The sequence below is a fragment of the Strongylocentrotus purpuratus genome, unplaced genomic scaffold, assembly GCF_000002235.5.
Source record: "Strongylocentrotus purpuratus isolate Spur 01 unplaced genomic scaffold, Spur_5.0 spur5_scaffold_21, whole genome shotgun sequence".
Taxonomy (NCBI): Eukaryota; Metazoa; Echinodermata; class Echinoidea; order Camarodonta; family Strongylocentrotidae; genus Strongylocentrotus; species Strongylocentrotus purpuratus.
This window is the reverse complement of record NW_022145607.1, coordinates 823,499-845,612: the sequence shown is the minus strand read 5'-3', so window position 1 is coordinate 845,612 and position 22,114 is coordinate 823,499. Positions and strand designations below refer to the sequence as shown.

The following is a 22,114-nucleotide window of genomic DNA, read 5'->3' as shown; positions in this document are numbered from 1 at the left end:
AAACGCCTCGATACGGACTATTTCAAGGCGGACGAGAAACGGCTATTACGAGAAGCAAGCACTGACCGCAGAATCAATATTATTAACAAAAGCAACGAGAAATAAAGACAATAAAGGTAATAATATAATATATATAAGGTCTTTGTTAATAAAATAATATTTATAAAATAATATCGTCCGATGACAGAGAGCTAGAATAAGAATGATGAATAATGATAAACAAATAATTTTGACCGGAAAATGAAGAAAAACAATGAACAAGGGAAAAGAATGATAGAGCAATGGAAAAAGGGAATAAAAGCGGTAATAATAAAAAAAAACCTTATGATGGCAAGGAAGAGCTAGAATCAGGATGATGAATAATTTTATTGTTTAGAATAAGATTAGGAATTAAGTTTGATTTTCATAAAATAAAAGTTAATAGTGTTAGACTACAATTATGCCGGACCTTCGTTATTCAACTTCAAGAAGCAATTATTATTATTTAAAAAAACATTTAAAAATAAAATTGTTATTACATTTTCTATTAGATCTAGAAGTCTAGTCTAGACTTCTACTTTTTATTTGTTTATTATTTATATATTTTTTCTTTTTGTTCAAGTTGGTACGTTTTGTCTTTTTGCGTCGGTTTGACCTGTATAATCTAGTCACAAGTCGCTATCATGAGCTGCCGGGAGCTAACTAGAGGGGGGATTGTACTCGAGCTTCTCCAGGCCACATAATCTATGGCCATCGGAAAATATCAATCGAAAGTCTTCAAAACTCTTAAAAGCCTTCAGTTTTCGACGATCATAAATGCATGGTCCGCCATATTCTCTACTAGATAATTGAATACGTCATAGGTCCCAAAGTCAGGAATATCGTCAAATTTAAGGGAGGTATGTAACTAGTTCACTTAACGAAAATCCTGCCCGTTGTAATTTCCCCATACAGTCACGTCTACCGAGTGACACGGACCCCGTAGGTCAGGGGCTACGGGCAGGCTAGTCCGCTACTGCGGACGCTAATTTAACGAGTCTTTTCTCGGGTGTATACCGTAGTCGAAACTCCTCTTTTTCTTAGAAAATATTGCAGCTGCCTGAAACTCAGCTTGATGAATGGCAAGTTGGAAGACATTTCCGGCCAAAACAGAAATTCATATATATACACGCAGTTTTGATAGAAAGATATGAATGCAATTTAACGGCAAGAACCGACAGTCTAATACACAATGCACAGATTCAAAATGGTGATTTGACAAAGCTTGTCGGGCCTGGTTACAGTAACCGCGCATTACGTAACCGCCGAAACTGGCCTATTTCTCAAACCTGGTTTGAGAGCTATCAACCAATCAGGATGCAGCACTGGGTGGAGATAATTTATGCTCGATTGATTTTATCCAAATAATTCACCGCCAAAACAATCTGCGATAGTATCTGGTCAGCCCGATTTTAGTGCAATTGAAATCTCTCAATCTCTCGATCCTTTCCTTAAAATCGTAAGTATAAAACCTGTACATGTAGTCGAATCCATACTCTTCACGTTACTGACATTTCAATATGTGATATGTTTTATAACTTTCCATTTTCCATGAAATGTTCGGTGTTTACATATCCGACGGCCTCTCAATTCCAGAGTTCAGGGACTGAGTCCGAGGGAGCTCGAGTCCAACGCCCAAGGCGGCGGCGGAGCTCGCACCCTCTGACCCTGGGCTGGAGTTGGGCCTAGCCGGGCCTACAGTACAGTAGGCTATATCTGAGTATGTCAGTATGACTGTCATGTTTAATTTCGTCTTGTTGTCAGCAATGCCATGACACATGCCAATTAGAATAGGCCTAGACCTACACTAGTTATTACAAATTCATGATAATGATAATAATACCAGGCTCTAGCCTAGTATAGGCCTGGCAATGATGTCCATCACTTGACTTGTTTCACTGACACTGGTACCTAAATAAATAGAAATTGAAATGGCATCAGCAATGCCAATGTTCCCCAAAATGAATCACACTGACACTCAGGCATAGACCAAAAGCTTCAGTCTCTCTATATCGCCGGTTGTTCACTGAGACTACGCCTGGCTCCATAGGCACTAGACCTAGACCTCCGATTATAGAATGTCAACAAATGTCAGTTTTAATATTATTTTTATTAAAGAAATGACCCATATCACTCAGACAGTTATTTCTGTCTATGACTAGATCTAGATCTAGTCTAGTATGAGTCATGACAAGCAAAGCTTAGTTTTATTAAATTTAGATCTGGTTCTGATTGTCTTAATTAACTGGCTTAGTCTCCGGAGAAAGGATCACCCACAAAGTCACAAGCACAAGTAGTCTAATAACATTTCTTTAATTTAAAAACATTGTTTAAACATTTGTTTAATTTTATCTTCACTCTAGTAAAGATGGTAGAAATGCAGCTGATTCAGCATAATGAGCTGGTGTACCTGGAGGAGGAGCTGGAGCAATATATAGCAGCACAACCGGGCAGAGGCCTCTGAGTCTGAGATTGGGAAAACCCGCTTGATGATGAGCCTTTTGTTTTAGATTGAGGTAGGCTACTTTGAAGTTGAACTCAAATTCGAATTCTGTATTGGGAAAGTTGCTGAAAACATGGCCAAACTACTTGATGAATATTGTTAACATAGCTATACAAAAAAAGGGCTTCTGTTGTAAAATCCAACCCTAGTGTCGTTATTAAAATGCAGAAATATTTCAATTCATGTTGACCGCCTAAATTCACTGTTCGTTTGCCCCGCTTCGCTGGTCTGCCTACGACCGTGCAAGCCCCCAATGCAATACACATGTGCATTTACATAAATTTATTCAATTTCTAAGCATTTTCTGTCATATTCGATACATTGATAGATTAGTTATGATATTTATTCTTTTACAGTATGGTACTGTAGGTGATGGAAGCATTAATGTTCATAATTTGTGTGTGGGGCATTTCCCAATACTGTTATTTGGCTTTAATACATGAGGAAATTATTCAGATTATGTGTTGGAAACAGGTTTGTGATTTCTTGTTTTGTGTAAAACTACTTAACTACTTAAACTTATTCTTCAAAAGGTGAAGCCGTGAAGGAGATTAGAAAAGGCATAGACAATTTGTCTTTTACGTTAAATTGATTCACACCACATCTAGAAATCAGGATTTTTTTTTTTTTTAAGTGACAGTGACAGTTGGGGATGTAAAAATATAATAGCATAAACCAGCAAAAAAATGATTTATTTGAATGCTTGTTTTTTTAATTTTTTTAAAAAGGTAATTCGATCTAAAGGATGCACCGTGAGGAGGCGGCATGCCGTGTCATATTCATCTGTTTGCCGAATGGAGAGTAGTGAGGGATGTTTCCGAAGCTGTTGTCAGAAGAAAGGGACAAGTCATGAAGTTTCCTACAAGTTACAACAAGGCAAATAGTGACTACTATTCAGAAGCAGTTTTTCCAGTACTGCAGATTTCCAGGAGTTGCTGTTGATGGGACACATGTTTAATAATAATAATAATAGTGGCTATTTGTATAGCGCACAGGTCCACCTTTCGGTGCTCATGGCGCTTAGAGAAAAGGACATGTAACAGACATAAGAAAGAAAAACAACAATAAACCGAAAAACAAAAATCGAAATTCTCCTAGACATGGTAAATTAAAATATTACAATATTTACAACGAAAGAAACAAATAAGTTTTCAGTTGTAATTTGAATGTTTCTTTTGATGACAGTTGGCGTATTTGTAGAGGGAGCTTATTCCAAAGTTTTGGACCCATTGCGGAGAAAGCCCGATCGCCCCAAGCAAGTTTTATTCTGGGTGTATTAAGTAATAGTGTGTCTGATGAGGAGCGAAGACTTCGTGTGGGGTTGTATTTTGAAACAGAGTTGTTCAGGTATGTAGGGGAAGAAAGAGAGTAAACTGAATGATGAACAAGTAACATAATTTTAAAAATAATCCTTTTGTCAACTGGCAACCAATGGAGAGAACGGAGAATTGGTGATATTGAATCAGATTTCTTAGTGAATGTTAATAGGCGGGCTGCAGAATTTTGAAGTCGTTGAAGTTTTGTGACATCTTTTTTTGGAAGGTTACAGAACAAAGAATTTGCAAAATCTAAACGAGAAGAAATTAAAGCATGAATCAAAATCTCAGCCGCAGGTTTAGATAAACACTTTCTTATGAAACTTAGATTACGTAATTGGTACCTTACACTCTGTTGGACATGTGTTATATGATTACGAAAGGACATTTCCTGATCAAATATTACACCTAAATTACGAGCTGTTTTTGATGGAGTGATACATGTTTTTCCAATATGGAGATGACACGATTGATGGTCAACCTTCCGTAACATGTGCTTGGAACCTAATAATAAAAACTCAGATTTATCATCGTTCAGCTTAAGGCCATTAGATATTAACCAGGATTTGAGTTCTTCAAGACATGTTTCAAGTTTTGAAATAGCTGATGACAGTGAAGACATTGTAGGTTTAAAAGAAAGATAAATTTGGATGTCATCTGCGTAACAATGGTAACTAATACAGTGTTTGTGAAATATCTGGCTGATTGGTTGCATATAAAGAGAAAAAAGCAGTGGTCCTCCTATCGAACCCTGGGGTACACCATACTTCATAGTCGTTTTACCAGAGGTAGAATTACCGATTTTTACATACTGAGATCGTTCAGAGAGGTATGATATAAACCAATTGAGGACGGTACCCTTGATACCTAATGATTTACATCAGGAGCCCTGGTGGGGCAAGAGCCAGGTACTACTTCAATAGGAAGAACAGGTACTCCATCGATGTTCAGGTGAGAATAAATGAATACATCATGACTGGATCCAGCACGGCTTTCCCTTTAGACCTTTTTTTTGTACCTTGCAAAATTTTCACATTAGATATATACACTCTCCAGTCTTGTGTGTTGTACATCCATGCTAATTCATTGGTGACCAATGCAAGATTTCTAGTGGCCAAATGGATATTAAAGTAATATTCGCGTACAGGTACTCATTTCACTGCCTTTGTACACAGTTAAGAATATCCAATGGATAGTTAAACTTAAAAATCCTAACACTCGTTAATATCTTTTTAACTAAAGGGAAATTTGAAAAATCAAAACTTGTTCCATCCTTCTATTGGCAATACGGATATGACCTCTAGATTTCTGATATTTTGTTGATGGCCATGGCAATTGGGCCACTGTTTTTGCCATTGATCAATGAAAGAAAAAACAACAAAGAGAAACATGTAAATTGATCAATGGCAATTACCACTATATATTTTAAACTATAGAAAAACAAACAGGTTCATTTCCAATAAAAAGATAAGAGAGTGGGTACCCCCTCCCCCCCCCCCCCACACACACACACAAAGCATTTGTTGTTTTAGGCTCGAAATGTTTTGTTAAAAGTGAGATTATTTTTGTTTACATTGTTACAAGATAAACAATGAAAACATGAGTTAAAAATGAAGAAATACTTCATCAGTCAATAAATATAGGGTAATTAGAATTTTCTTCCAATTTTTGTTGTATGAATAGATATTGAAAAGCAATTATCACATATTCAACTGCATTTGCATTAATTACCATAAATAACAAGTGAAATTTATACATTTCACGGCCTATCTGAAGTGTGAAATGAGTGAGTTTTCATAACTAATGAATGCCAACATGTTATTTCATATTGACAGGTTGTCTGTGATTATGCTGGGAAAATAACTAGTATCGTTGCAAGGTGGCCTGGACTGGTAGCAGCCACGATGCCAGGATCTTTTCTGAGTGTGCACTGAATTGGCAGCTTGATGCTAGGGCATATGAATAACAGTTGATTCTTGGAGATAGACTATAGGGTAGGTACTGTAGATTATTTCTTTATATGAAAACATTTGTTTATTCTTTTTCTTAATCAATCTTGTTTCCTTTTTTGTATTTGGCCAACATGTGACATGTTAGGAATATTCATTTGGTAATATAGTAACAACTCGCATTAAGTAATTAATTCAAACGAGCTCATGTGCTTTTAAATTTCAGTTCACAAATCACAATTAATGTTTTTGATATCTGGATGCAACTTGATTAGTTTGTTGTCAAGTGGAACCTCATAGTTTTTGTATTAGTGACACAGGATTGAATAATTCCTGATTATGTGTATAATACATTGTATCCTTTCTATAGTATTACCCCCCCCCCCTACCCCCCTCCAAGAAAAAAAATGAACAAGTCGAAATTAAGAATATTGTTTATGATTTTGTTTATTTTGTCCATTCAATTTTGCAGGTATCCATGCCTTCTCTGCCTCATCAGAAGCCATTTCTTCATTCAGAGGGTCGACCACAGATGTGCTTTAAAGGCCATCTGTACTGGTTCAGCCAAAGAGGATTAGACAACCCAGCAAGGTCACTGACGGGAGGCTATCTCATCAATTCAGTTCTCAATTAAAATAAGAAAAAGAGGATCATGGGGGATTAACAGGCACAGATTGGGGAAGTTTTCTATAAAGAGGGAGCAAGTAGCTAGAAGTAGTACAGTGGGGCTTTAACACTTCACACACAAAAAAGGGAGATGTGTGATTGAGCGCATATTTATTAAATGCAAGGATGAGGACGTTCCATGCCTCATCAATACTAAGAGTATTTCAAAATACGGCCCCTCCCTGGTGTTCCCACAATACTTCGTAGTTATGCAGCATTACATCAAGAACCTGTGTGTTGAACCGTTGATTATTTATGAATATTTTTGAAGTTATGTTTAGTTGATAAGTATTTGTTGTCACTCTGACGGTATTTGTAATTAAGTGTTCTCTGTAGATTAAATGCACCCGATTTAACTATAATTAGCATTGTACTGCTGAGTTGAGGGGTGGGTCAATATAAATTATTTGGTTGGCAGCTAGGGGAGAGTATTCGAACAAATATTATTTACTGTACTAAGCGAAGTCAGAATTAAAGAACTTTTATGTGCAAATTTGAATTTTCGTCACCCATTTTGTTGTATTTCTGATTTTCTTTCTGCTAACAGCGCTACAGTGAGACTTTTAATTGGCCTTCCAGAGCCTCTCTTAACCTCTAGTGGGCTATATTTCATATAAGCATGCTACAAAATTTACAAATGTGAACTGCATTGTTTGAACAAACGGTAGATTACTATTGTGTTGTATGCTCAATTATTTATGTAAAACATAAAAATACGAATACCATATTCTTGCTTTCATATATTTACAAAGATAACTGAAATAGATATGTGTCAGATTATCTCTCTCTCTCTCTTTCTCCCTTTTTTTTTGGGGGGGGGGGGTGCAGATGTGTGTGTTTGCAGTTTGCATGGTTTTGCATTATGTGTTTCATTGCAAAAAAGTAGAAGAAGAGAGAGAGAGAGAGAGAGGGGACAAAGAAAAAAATTAATAGAGAGAGAAAGGGAGGGAGAGAGAGAGAGAGAGGGGGGGAAGAAAAAGAATTAATAGAGAGAGAAAAGGAGAGAGAGAGAACAAAAATGGGTATAGAAAGAGAGAGGAGGGACGGGGACAGAGAAAGAGACAGGGAGGGAGAGAGAGAAAGATGAATAGAGAGAGAGAGGGGAGAAAGAAAAAGAATTAATAGAGAAAGATAGGGAGAGAGAACAAAAATGGGTAGAAAGAGAGAGGGACGGGGACAGAGAAAGAGACAGGGAGAGAGAAAGAAAAGATGGCCATAGAGGAATTTTTTAAAAATTAATATTATATGGAAACAAATCATTTACCAGTTACAATTTTGATGTGAAAAAATAGCCAGTTGGGGAAACAAACGGGGAACTAGTTAAAATAATAATTGATTGACCATTCTAACAAAAGAACTATATAGATCTATGAAGTAATATATTAATCACAATAAAAACTTAAGTCATATTAAATCATTATTATTATTATTATTAGGTGATTTTATTGATAAGAATTTGTAACCCCCAAAACAATAATACTCTTACAGTTAATTTAAAAGAGCCCTTGACAACCTTAGATGTATTTATCTAACGAAGGTTTTCAGGTGTCGATGTCAATTTGTTCTGGGTCAGATTGAGTGCTTCACCAGCACCACACAAATGTGAGTACGTGGGGCACTTTCTGCATCGGCGCGCCAGTTTGGTTCGATTAATTCATGAAAATGCGATTCAAAAGTTAATTTCAGAGATGTTCTAACCATCATCTTTTCAAGATTGCTCATTAAGATGTCCGGATCGTACTAAGAATGCTTAGTTTAACAGTTTTTTCAATTCTTAACATTTAAACCCTAGCCCATAAAAATTATGTTAGAAACCCTATGGCTGAGACTAGTTTTACAAACCTTGGTCCGAGGTTTGGGAATTACAGACCAAGGTTTATACAAACCTTCCTTTGTGGAATGGGTTTGAAAATAAACCAGGTTTGAGCTCAGACCGAGGTTTGTACAAACCTTGGTCTGATCAAACCGGCTTTGTCCTCAGACCTCCGTTGTGAATTCGGGCCAATGTTTATGACGTACAATTTACCTTGACACCTGAAGTTAGTACTAATGTCGGTAGTTCCTGGATTCTTCTGAGACCGATTCAATGGTGTTTATTCATAAATGATCGGTAACAAAAGAGGTGATGAATATGTTTTTGATTGATCCAATCGGGACTCTGGGAATTACGGATAAAGAAAATTATAATATTTTCTAGATCACATTGATCTGTCGACTGAAGGAGTAGAAGGGAAATATAAATGAAGGACTTGGCTCATGATCTGAAGTCTTACAGAACAAAAGATAATTACAGAAGAAGGCAAAACCGGGCGGTGGTCGCAAAGCAGTCACCAAACAGACTACTCTTGAAGAAAAACGTGTGCTTTCAATCGGGGGATAGTCTGAACTACCTGATTATGTTATTGACGACAGTATAATGGCGGATCCATGGTTGTCAGAGAGGAGGGCATTTCCCCCCGGTCATATGATCGGGTAATTTTACTGACCCTACTACATTTTCACGTCGGAATGAGTGAGGGGTGGTGGTGACTGGTCTGGGAGGGGGAGGGGAGTGATCCACATACTGGATGGCAAGTCTCAATCTGCTATAATAGTAACATTGTATTCGATAAACAATTGCTGACATTAAAATACATACAAATATTGTTATACTTGTCATCCTCATTCATGTACAAAAGCAAAACGTTATTCTGACATTTGATTCAAGAAAAGTGTAAAAACAAATATATGACCTTTGGCATAACCTGCACTTGCTACTCTCCGGGTTACGCCTGGCTGGAATGCTCCCCAGGGAGTGGAGATTGTGCACACAGTGTATGCGGGCAAGTATTGAATCATTACAAAATGGTCAGACTAAACCTTGTTTAATGTAGAAACCTTTTATAATTGTTTAATATTATTGTTGATTTTGAATTATGATAATTGTATGCCTTAAACAAATATTTTCCCTTATTTGAACTTTATCAGAGTATTTAGAACTGTTATCATGATTTCTACAACCAAACACAACCATTATTTCCCAGGGAAGAATTATCTGTCTCCACTACTCATCAACTGCTGATATATAGTGGGAAAATTTAATTTTAATTTTTGCGTCTTTAAAAAAAAATTAATATGCATTCTCAAGTATTTTTTTTAAAATGAATTCCTAACATTGATTTAAAAATGATTAATAACAATTTGATATCAATTCACTCATCCCTGTTATGAAGAGATAAATGCTAATCTCTACTCGCAATTCCGCCTGTTCGTGAATATATGCAATCATAACACAATGTTAGTGACATGGGCATTCGAATTGTTATGTCACATCTGACGGGTATATATATCCGAGTTTGACGGACCAACATGGTATCATAATGTGCGTAAGACCTGAAGAAAGAGACATGAAAGGGCAATGCGAAATGCAAAACGGTTTACGACGTAATTAAAATGACGATAGGAGGGCGTCCCAGCCCCCTTATACATTAAGTGTTAATTTGATATGATTCACATGTTATGACCTCTGTGGTAATTTATTTGTTATAGCAGAGCATGTGGAAAGATATGCTTCTGTATTACATGCCTCAAAACCTAGTTAAAATAATTTGAGATTGGGTCATTGAAATAATTAGAAACATCCTAAACAGACATTTTGACAACATAAACAAAAAAGTGTGATGGGATAGGTGAAGAAATGTCTCCACCCCATCGAAAAAGTAATTGAAAACTTCAAGGATGGTGCTAAATGGGGTTGAAATAGTGAGAGAGAGAGAGAGAGAGAGAGAGAGTTTATTTCAGAGAGAGAAAAATATTTGTTTTGTTTCGGGCAAATCAAAGCATTACATAAGGTCCAATGGTCATAAAACTCAAGGCTAACCCTGGTGATTGACAACACCTGTTATTGGGTAAACACCCGAACGGTGTCGAATTCCCCATGAGAGCCGACTACTCAGTGACTTTAAGCACATTTCTGTTTCCCAGTATTTTCCTAAATTATTTCAATCCTGACTGAATTTGGCATCCTTTTTTTTAAAGAATGATGTACCAAATAAACGACAATGTGGATGATACAAAGATTTATACTGACCTTGGAATCGACTGCTTTATTCGCAAGCACCGAGTAGAAGACATCATGTATAGTATAATCGATCCTCACAGATCTCAGTGATCGTGATGAGCAGATGAATTCAGCCAGGTCCTCTGAAGCCGTGCGTCCACATGGCTTCTTAATTTCCAGGTCATCCTACAATGTACATGTACACAAATAATATTGTGAGGCTAGAAACATAAACTATCAAAATTATACTATATTATCCTGATTAATCACCTGCATTGATACTGATTTTTTAATAAGTTTGTTTTAATTTTCAATTTTCCGTTTGGTTCTTATTCTGTTTTCATAATCTATATGTATGAACATGAAATAATATCTTTAAAAATAAATAATAACATTATGCATTTTAAAGGAATTATTCTGATCCAATCAAATATACAATTTTCTGGGTTCAGTACGTGTCTCATAATAATTCAAGGTAGCGTTTTATCATATTGGTTTGAACAGTAAACACGTGAAAATCCTATTGGGATTCGTGATAATAAAAGCCTTATATTATTAAACAAGGTTTTATGCATATACATTCAAGACAGGTTGTACTGCAATAACAATAAATCACAACTCCTATATAAAGAATAAAGTCCTAATGATAATTAATCCTTGTTAAAAGTAAATTTTAAATATGATGATCAGACTTGTATCCATGCCAGATCCATAGAAGTTGCTTTAATTTAAACATGCAACTGATTTCAATTTAAAACTAGACTTTAATTCGTCACTTAGACGAATTAGGTGATACGTATGATAATGGTTTACATAACGAATAATGCATTACACGATATATTATTTTGTAAAATGCTTCTCCCATTTATATGCTTCTCCCATTATGATCTATTCAAATGTCAAGATTAGATTGTGTCTCCTTGATCATCATGGATCTAGGAAAGATAGATTGAAACAATATATGACCTTTGACCCTGTGCAGTAACCAGTTACACATGTGACTCTAAAATACATCATGAAGAACACCTTTTGACGATTTTATCTTATTCAAAGAAATGAAAATGTAATTGATAAATGATTATCATCATTATGATAATGATGATCATGATCATGATCATGAGCGCGATCATGACATCTTATTGAAAAAAATGAGGGTTGATTTAGATAGCATATAGTCTCAGCTACAACATATTCAAAAATCAACAAAATCCAAGCAGAAATAACGGCGATATTGCTCGCAAAAGACAGGAATGTAGACTCCAGATTTGAGAAAAAGTCATTTCCCATAGGGATTACACCCAGAAATTAATGGATTAAGTGAAAATAGGGTAATAATAAAGTAAAAAGGGTTATTTATGACATTATTTGCGATTCTACGTGTTTAAATAATCAAAGGAGATGGTACAGTGAAGGTCAAAAGGAAAAAAAAGTGGGAAAAAAAGGTGTTGGAGACACCTGGACTCGAACTAGGGATCTCGAGGTTGGAAGTCAAGTGCGTTACCGATATACCAAAACATCTCCCATAGCGATTACACGTAAACGGGAAATGGAATTCAGAAATCCTACTTTGCAAGTGAAATATGAGCATGATCCCGGCATCTAATCGAAAAATAAAGGGCACACTTTTGATAGCTCATTGTCTCAGCTACAACATATCCGAAGCTCAGCGAAAACGAAGCTAAAACAAGGGAGATTTTGCTCGCGAAAGACAGGAGTGTAGAATCCAGTTTTGAGAAAAAGTCATGTCCCTTAGAGAATACACGCAAAATGCGAAAAATTGACATGCCTCCTTTAATCGCAAAAAAAAACCATGATACTTTTGTCAAAAGTAAAAATTGTGAAAACTACATTTGTAGAAAATTGTCTCAGCTAGAACATATCAAAATTAAAAAGAAAATTGATCAATATTTACAGAGATACAATCAATTTTACAAAAATATGCTGAAGTCATAATATGCAAATTGAAATTTTGAGTTTGGAGGCCATTATGATGACGTCATGAGTTAATTGAGGATAAAATGAGACATGAAATCATATCTCCGACTCATAATCTATCCAAATATGAAAAAAATATTAGGAGTTTCTATTTATTCTAAAGAGTTACAATGAATTTTATATAGGCATGTTTTTGCCCATGTATTGTGGATAAAGATAACGCAGGTCCGCGCGCGCTGTCAACTTTGACGGACGCTCATTGCGTTATTAAAAGATGAACAAGTTATCAAAATGCTTGGAAAAATGTGCCAAATATGATGATAAAGAAAATTCGGCGATTCTATGTTGCAAAATGCTAGTACGCGCAAAACACGCGCGCGCATGCGCGTGAGCGCGATTTTTTATCAAATGCTCTATATGGCCTGAAACGTATGCAAACAAAAATTGGGATGATTTAGAGCATTTTAAATTTTTGCGCGCGCGTAAACGCGCGAACGAGCGCGCACGCGCTCATTTGCGCACGTTTTTTGACCTCAAATTGACCGGACGGATATTGATCTTAATCGTTATAATTATGAATGAGAAATATATTTCCGTTATGAAGATATGATCATTAGTTGATTTTCTCAAAATGGCGCCTGGATGACGTCACGATGACTTTGAGGTTTTGAAAAGTCACGCAGTTCTAAGTTAGGCTAAGATCTATCATCATGGCAAGTTTCATGATAATGGTTTTAGCCATTCTTGAGATATCCTGCGAACAAAATTGAGGAAGAATAATAATAATTTCTTCTATACAGACACAAAATAAATACTAGACTTTAATTCGTCACTTTGACGAATTAGGTGATACGTATGCTAATGGTTTACATAATAAAGAATGCATTATACGATATCATATTATTTTATGAAATGCTTCATCCATTAAGATCTATCCATATGTCAAGTTTAAATTGTGTCCCCTTGATCATTATAGATGTAGGGAAGATAGATTGAAAAAATATGACCATTGACCCTGCGCAGTAACCAGTTACACCTTTGATTCTAATTTATATCACGAAGAACACATTTTGACGATTTTATCTTATTCAAAGAAATGAAAATGTAATTGATAAATGATTATCATCATTATGATATTGATGATCATGATAATCATGATGAAGATCATGATCATGAGCGGGATCCTGACATCTTATTGAAAAAATGAGGGGTGATTTAGATAGCACATAGCACAAAATCCAAGCAGAAATAACAGCGATATTGCTCGCAAAAGACAGGAATGTAGAATCCAGATTTGAGAAAAAATTATCTCCCACAGGGATTACACGCAAAAAGTAATGGATTAAGTGAAAAAAGGGAAACACTAAAGTAAATAGGGTTGTTTATTACATTATTTGCGATTCTACGTGTTTAAATAATCAAAGGAGATGGTACAGTGAAAGGTCAAAAGGAAAAAAAAAGGTGGAGAAAAAATTGTTGGAGACACCCGGACTCGAACCCGGGATCTCAAGGTCGGAAGTCAAGTGCGTTACCCATATACCAAAACGTTTCTCATAGCGATTACACGTAAACGAAAATGGAATTCTAAAATCCCACTTTGCAAGTAAAATATGAGCATGATCCCGGCATATGATCGAAAAATGAAGTCACATTGGAGATAGCTCATTGTCTCAGCTACAACATATCCGAAGCTCACGGAAAACAAAGTTAAAAAAACGGAGATGTTGCTCGCGAAAGACGGAAATGTAGAATGCAGTTTTGAGAAATAGTCATGTCCCATAGACAATACACGCAAAATTTGAAAAATTGACATGCCTCCTTTAATTGCAAAAATACGCCATGATACCTTTGTCAAACTGGACAATTATGTACACTGCATTTGTAGAAAATTGTCTCAGCTAGAACATATCAAAATTTGAAAGAAAAAAAAGCAATATTTACAGAGATACAATCAATTTTCCAAAAATATGCATCCGTCATAATATGCAAATTTAAATTTCGAGTTCGGAGGCCATTATGATGACATTATGAGTTAATTGAGAGTCAAATGAGACATGAAATCATATTTCCATTTCATAATCTATCCACATATGAAAGAATATTGGGAGTTTCTATCTATTCTGAAGAGTTACAATGAATTTTGTATAGGCATTTTTTTGCCCATGTATTGTGGATAAAGATCACGCAAATCCGCGCGTGCTGTCAACTTTGACGGACGCTCATTGCGTTATTAAAAGGTGAACAAATTATCAAAATGCTTGGAAAAATGTACAAAATACGATGACGGAGAAAATACGGCGATTCTATGTTGCAAAATGCTAGTACGCGCAAAAAACGCGCGCGCATGCGCGTGAGCGAGATTTTTTGTCAAATGCTCTATATGGCCTTAAACGTATGCAAAAAAAATTTGGGATGATTTAGAGCATTTTAAATTTTTAAGCGCGCGTAAACGCGCGCACCTACGCGTACGCGCATTTTTACGCACATATATTGTCCTCAAATTGACCGGGCGGATATTGACTTTGATCATGACAAATATGAATGAGAAATGGCTTTCCGTTATGAAGATATGATCATAAGTTGATTTTAACAAAATGGCGTCTAGATGACGTCACGATAATTTTGAGTCTTTGAAAAGTCACGCAGTTCTAAGTTAGACTAAGATCTATCATCATTGAAAGTTTCATGGCAATGGCTTTATTCAGTCTTGAGATATCCTGCGAACAAAATCGAGGAAGAATAATAATAAATAATAATAAATAAATAAATAATAAAAATCTTGACGAAATCAAAAGGTGATACGTAGACTTCGTTACGTATCACCTAAAAATGTATTCTATCAAGCTTTTGGGTGAATTTGGGTGACGAGAGTTTGTACAGAATGCATTGCCTTATTAGCGCATGTCGGGGTTCAAAGCATCGTTCGTATACACAGTATGTGTATACAGTCATGTGTTCAAACCAAGCGAGGTCATTCTATTAAAGTCTGAGAGAATGAAATTTAAATCAATTCTTTCACTCAAAGAGATCAAACAAAGATAAAAAATGTATACGTTGCTAGAATTCGATGTTACTTTCCTTACCACCTCACGATGGTTCATGATGAAAGTATGCCCTGATACTGTGTGTGCCTGCATCCTTGTGGTGATCTTCAGTGTCTTTCTGGACGTCGATAGATGATCCGCCACGGCTTTGGCCACTTCTTGGTATTGGCTCTCGTATGCTACATCTACGATGAAGTCATCAGCAATACGGCCCTGTGTGCGCTCTAGATCTGTTTTTGACTCTATGAGACGAGATACGATATCCAAGCCGACCTCATTCTGCTGAGCCGAAGTGAAGTACAGTAGGTACCGGTATTCCCCTGCTTTTGTTATGATATTCGCTATCAACCTGTCATACTCATTACGGTTTGACTTGTAAAGGGATGCAAGATACATTCCTGATAGATACTCCTGGAAGAGCTTATGGGGAAACTGCACCGATTGGACTACTGATTTCGGATTATTTCTTCTGGCTCGCCTCGGAAGAATTTTCTTCTCTCTGGTGAGTACACCAACTTTACAACCTACATCGATGGACTCTGGATAGCTCTGAAACTCTTCTTCTGTGAATACTAACCGTCTCTCGAGAAGTCCCTGGAAGGCAATGCGGCCAATGTGAATCATGTGTGGACGAATATCTAAACAATGTTCCCCTAATTTGCCTTCAACAATACCTGAAGATGGAATGTGCTTTGATAGGTGATGATCAACCAAAAATTCAATCATCTGATTGAAGAGCTGGGAAAATGTTTGCAGCTTGGACATTGCCTCTCGGCGCTCTCCATCAAACTCTTTCCACATGATACACAGCATGGCTGTGTATATGGGGTATGGAGCCATGTTCTCTCTGATCACATCGTTGTTTGATATGAATCGGTTCAGATCTTCAGAGGAAGCTGTGTCTGGATGAAAGAACTTGGTGATGTAAGAAGAGAGGTTTTCAGCAGAATACCCTTCTACAGCAATGAAAGCAAACACCTTTCTGAGATCGGCATTCTTCCTAATCTCATCTGATCTCCATTGTCTCGATGTGATTAGTACTGTACCTGACTTGAACAGACGATTGAGAGTGATCAGGGCGATTTGCTGATTGCTGTCAAGATCGACAGCTAACTCATCTAGGCCGTCCAGGACAAGAAAGACGTCATCCGGATTTGAGAGGATGTGCTTGTCTAGCTGTTTGGCTGTGACGGGATTGTTGTCAGAAAGATACGACTTCACTATCTCTCCAACAGTCTTGCCCTCTGTCTTGCGAAGGAGGATGACAAGAACCAGTTTGAAATCTTGGTAGCCTTTTCTGTGGATCCAATCCCAAGCGATCTTGGCGCAAAAAGTGGTCTTTCCTACACCACCTTCACCTTCTACCAGCAAGCGTTTGGGAAAGCTTCCGTTGACTTTGGTCCTAAGGAGGTTGTCGTAGAGAAGCGGTGTTTTGCGTTTTGTACCTTTGTCTTCTTCCATCAACGTTAGATTGGTGAAGATACGTTTAAATTCAAGTACAAGTTCGCTGTTCAGTGGATCGGCTTGAATCTGACATAGATGAATTAACAAATAGTGTTTGACCTCTTTAGCAACCTGTTGGATTTCCTCCTCTGTCATGGACGGTATGTGATCACCAACCTGACCTGTGATGAGAATGGTGAAGAACGTTGTCTTTAGAATGACTAAACAAATATGACCAGTGGTTTAATATCACACAACAGCAGTACTAGCAGCAGCAGCAGCAGCAACGACAACAACTGGGGGAAATTATGTAGCCCAGTATCGTATCATCAGAATAAATAACTTCCTAAATATCTATTTATATTTTCGTGCGGATCAGGGGCAACCATTTTCTCCTAGGGGCTCTCACATTGTGTAATTTATTGACGTTGTACCTTGAAATCAGTCCTCCAGGAAAGGATTACTTAAGTCAATGGTAGAACTTTAATCCCTTTGGTCAAAAATGAGGTTTGGAGCAATCTTATCCAGCGCAAAGTGTCATAAAAATGTGCATGATCTTGTATGTTTAATTACTAAACAAGTTATAACGATTGTCTTCTTTAAAAGGTACGCTCCTGGTTTGTTAGGCATACCATTCATCACGTTGCCTGTGTACGCATGTATATTCCCCGTGTCCACACACACTCATTTCATCGTTAAGCTATCCCTAAACGGTATAGTTATCCCGTTTCGGGATAGCCATACGATGAAACTGTGTGTGTGTACGCTTACTAACGATACGTCGTATAAAGAAACGTCGTATAACTAAACGTCGTATTACGAAATGTGGGTCTGGGCATCGTTTAGAACTAGAACTCTATAAAGAATCACGGAATGTTTTGCGTGTGGACGTATGGTCGAACTAGAACGGTATAACTAGGCGGGGCTTAACGAGACCGCACTCGAAAGTAGACATGACCTCTCATTTCCGCTTCCGTTTCATGACCGCAGTACCAAACTAGAAGAATCATGGGCTGGGCTTAACGTGACCGCACTCAAAAGGAGACATGACCTCAAATTTCTGCTTCCGTTTCATGACTGCACATATACGACGTTTCGCTGTATAGAGTTTCGGACACTTGTTCTTGTATGTGTGGACGCCCGGTTCGCTATACGATGATTCTTTATACGACGTTTCTTTATTGAGTTTCGGGATAATTATGTTTGTGTGCGGACACACTGTATGTGTAATACTGTACCTTTCTGTACGCTATCAGCAAGCTGCACCAGCTTAATGCGTTGTAACGTGACCACCAACGTCTCCCTCGCCTCGCTTTCACGTACTCTCTTCCGCCATTCGTAAAGCATCTTATAGGTAGCATACAGAGTGTTGCCCATCTGATCTTTCTCAAACCGTCTTAGTTCAGCCTCAGTAAATCCCAAAGCTAGTCCGACCTTCCTGAAATCTAATGGATCCATACTGTCAGCAAGGAGATATAGTTCGAGGTCGGTCAGGTTCCCAGGTCTAAATCATTAGACAAAAGAAAGAAGAAAAATCATATACAGCTTACATTATATTTGTGAGGTTTTATAATCAAAGGTCTTTCCTTTGATTATCATCTCGAGTGAATACCCTTGTTTGGATTGCAATAAAATATTACTATTTTCCAACATTTGCTGGAATGCAAGCACTCCAAAAAAAATTGCAAAATATGGACCTGTTAACATAATGGCAATACGCGAAACTTGGTTTATTCCAATCATTATTTTTTACCAACAAACTCTTTAGCCCGTATTCTGCCGAAATTCAGACCTCACGGTGGGTTAAAGCTTTAGTTTATAATCGGGTTTAGAATGGAAATTAGTCTGAAGTTTAATGAAGTTTATCTTTAAACGTGATCTCCTATCAAGGGTCGGGCCGATTAACAGAATAAGGACCAAAGTCGCTCTTTCATTGTGCTTACTTATCATTCGGGCCAGGGTTTTGTTCTACATCCCCGGATCTCATTAGAAGTATGTTGGTCATGTCTGGACAGTCATTCCCTTTAGTTTCATCTGCTTCACCGCTGCTTGTCCCTGATCCGAGGATCGGATAGATCGGGGATCCATGATACTCCGTTACTATCTAAGAATGAAGAGAAAATAACGAATAGATGACACAATTTTAACTCTGAAAACTATCTACATGTCATACTGAGATAACATTATTGTGCCACAATGTATTTCTGGCGGGAATGCTTTATCAATGGTTTCTAGTTTATTCTTAAATCCATAATAGGACAATGATTAGCGCAGGCAGATGATAGAAGGGTGTTCATGTAGCCATTGGACAAGGTGGGCGGACAATTCATGATATTCCGTTACTTATGGACAAAAGACATTATTTGAAGGAAAAAAAGGAGAATCACGGGATTATAAGAATTCTGTGAAAGGGTTAAGGGAAATTTAACCACTATTTACGGTTGCCACAAACTTCAAAATTACACTTTTCACAGCAAAATCAAATAAGCTGTCCTTTATAATACATCTTTTTTAGCTCCAATTTTCCTAGTTACATGTTCTGGTTAAAACCCCGTTTACAAAAAGAATTGTTTTATACAGTTTTTATTTCGATTAAAAGTTCGCATGTTTTTCTCACTGTTTTTGTTTTCTTTCTTTGTTTTTATGTGAGTAGTGAGGTTCTAGGAAATGCATATCAATCATACCCTGATAGATGATGTTTTTTGGTCGGTATTTCTCGTTGTATTTAGCCTGTGTTTAGGTGATAGGTCCGATGATTGGTCCTCTATCCCAGACGGCGCAGAGTCAGTTTCCTCCTTGTCTCGATTGATACGATCTGTCTCACCATGAACGCATGCAGGTACATGTGAGTGCGACTCTGATGTGCCAACTTCAGGTTTGTCAGTTTTTCCTATTTGGGCGGATTTCGGGGTGTATTCATGTGACATGAGATTAATGGCTATGTCATTATTGTCCGATTCGTCTTCTCCACAGGGTTTGGGAACTAGAATTGTCACGTCAGTGGAATCAGGGACAGGGTTGGTCTCTTTTTCAATTGAAGAACCACTGTTTTGAGCACATGAAGACTCAGAGTGAGAGACATCGTTATGACCGGGATTATTTACATCGCATGTGGATCCACTCTCCTTGACAGTATCACACTCTGGAACGTCAGAATGTGAGAGAGTCGGTGAGCTTGCGTTACCTTTGCCATTGTTGACGTCACGTGAATGCCCTGTTTGAGCAGAAAATGCAGACTGACGGGCGGTGTTGCTTGGAGATCTATTCGCACCGGGAGAAGAGCCAGTGCGAGATGAGATGTTACACTCAGGATTGTTGTTTTCTTTAGGTGGCTCAGCATTCTTGTGTTTTTTAATTAAGTTGTGGAGTTTCCTCCAAAAGTAGTGGTAGTCGTATTCTTTCCTCCGACGGTGCATGAACGTGCCAATCCTGACACGCCATTCACCAAGAGACACAGGCATGGTGACATCAGGGTACTGTGTTATTCAAGAGGGAAAAAAAGATTAATGCAGAGTTAGTTCATGAGACGGGCAACATGACTTTGTAGAAGAAAATAGTGCCAAATCTTTGTACGGATTTATCTTAACATGCCATGTATGGAATATGTATTCATTTTAAATTACATAATATCTCATCTTTTGAAGTCAATTTAATGATGGTGCTTTATAATGCAAATTTGCACAGCTCTAAATTATGTAATCGCCTCCAGACAAATATACCACCGGTTATGGTTGTTTTAGATGTTTCTGGGGCCGGATGTAAGTCCGGGGTAGCCATCCAAAAAACTATATGGCAGACGCTGAATATTTTCAAATGCATTATTTCAGACAAAGACAGAGTAAGACCGAGTTACAAAGGAAGATATTGTATACTGGAGAGTGGTATGTATTATGTGCCCGCGTTGTGCGCGTGTTGTGGTTGTGCGTGCAGTGGCGGATCCAGCCCCCCCCCCCCCCCGCCTGGGGGAAAAAAGGGGAGGAAGGGGGGGGGGAAAGGAGAACAAAAAAAAAGGGGGAAAAAAGAAAGAAAAAAAAGGGGGAAAGATTTTTTTTTTTTTGGAAAAAATGTGTTCCTTCCCCCCCCCCCCCCCCCCCCCCCCCCCCCCCAAGCCACTGAACGAAATATCTGACGAAGTAATTTTTCCAATTTCCGGGACCAAAACAAAAAATGTGGAGAGAAAGGGAAAGAAAAAAAAAAAAGAAAGAAGAAAGGTAGAGGAGATCAGTTGCGATTTTTCCGCCAACAAAGTGTAGATCGGGGGGAGGGGGGGCGGGGCACTGGCGTACTGATCGGGGAGGGGGTTTCTTTCTGATTCCAAAACCGTTACTGTGGTTTACACATAATGCTGAAATGACATAATTTTCCGAGATTTGTCCTCATTTTTTAGTAAATTATACATTTGTATGCGTTTGTTGTAAAATGACAAATAGCCAGGCAAGAAATATGCTTCTTGAGATGCCTACATGTCAGGGCCCGCGGGACGGCGGGGACGGGGAGCTTCTAGCTCCCCCCCCCCCCCCCCCCCCCCACACACACACTTTTTTGACAAAGTATATTAAAGAGAAATAGAAAGAAATAGAGCAAGAAAGAAAGAATAGTTAACTGCCAGTGTCACCACAAAATAAGGTATACAAAAATCCTCATCTGACCGTAATCACAAGGTCCTTGGTTCAAGTCCCGCCGCAGCACTAATGTCCTTTGGCAAGACATTGATCTACATTTGCCACTCTCCACCCAGGTGTTAAATGGGTACCCGGTAGGATGCGAAAGCTAATGTGGTTAGATTAGCAAGTGTGCGCATGTAAAAATGACGCCTGGCTGGAATGCTCCCCAGGGAGTGGAGAATGTGCATACATTGTGTGCGGGTAAGCCTGAATCCAATGACCGCGGTAGTAATATACTTATCTGTAAAGCGCTTTGTGAGGGCCTCCGGTCCTGAAAAGCGCTATATAAGAACGAGCTATTATTATTATTAATTAAACTCCTAAAACCCTTAAGCTTCGGGGGGCTCCGCCCGCTGGACCCAACGCCAATCAGTGTCCTGCTAGTGTCACAAATAAGGTATCAAAATATGTTCATCTGACCGTAATCAAATGCCTAAAACCCCTGAGATTCCGGGGTTTCCGCACCCTCGACCCCAGCAGGGCAATAAGGCGGACTCCTGGATTCTAATATGACGGTAATTTAATGCCTAAAACCCC

At 37.9% G+C, this 22,114-nt stretch overlaps 1 protein-coding gene and 2 long non-coding RNA genes across 4 annotated transcripts in view; 2 read left to right on the top strand and 1 right to left on the bottom strand.

Annotated features, from left to right (window-relative positions):
* Positions 1–20,381, bottom strand: part of LOC105441888 — a 34,896-nt gene extending 14,515 nt beyond the window's left edge. The window contains exons 1-5 of the mRNA XM_030995043.1: positions 19,598–20,381; positions 18,857–19,017; positions 18,152–18,417; positions 15,510–17,095; positions 10,522–10,677 (exon numbers count right to left, since the gene is read on the bottom strand). Of these exons, the coding sequence (XP_030850903.1) occupies positions 10,522–10,677; positions 15,510–17,095; positions 18,152–18,417; positions 18,857–19,017; positions 19,598–20,374 (2,946 nt within the window). The 5' untranslated portion in view covers positions 20,375–20,381. The remainder of the gene's footprint in view (positions 1–10,521; positions 10,678–15,509; positions 17,096–18,151; positions 18,418–18,856; positions 19,018–19,597) is intronic.
* Positions 1,293–3,472, top strand: LOC105439275. 2 transcript variants are annotated; one of them, XR_004065925.1, is made up of 3 exons: positions 1,293–1,477; positions 2,387–2,534; positions 3,250–3,472. It is a non-coding gene; the product is annotated as an uncharacterized LOC105439275 (long non-coding RNA). The 2 variants fall into 2 exon arrangements; XR_004065924.1 differs by having other exon boundaries at positions 2,382–2,534.
* LOC115928159 lies at positions 4,712–6,951 on the top strand. Its single transcript, XR_004065923.1, has 3 exons — positions 4,712–4,788; positions 5,673–5,831; positions 6,259–6,951. It is a non-coding gene; the product is annotated as an uncharacterized LOC115928159 (long non-coding RNA).
* Positions 20,382–22,114: the final 1,733 nt, after the last annotated feature.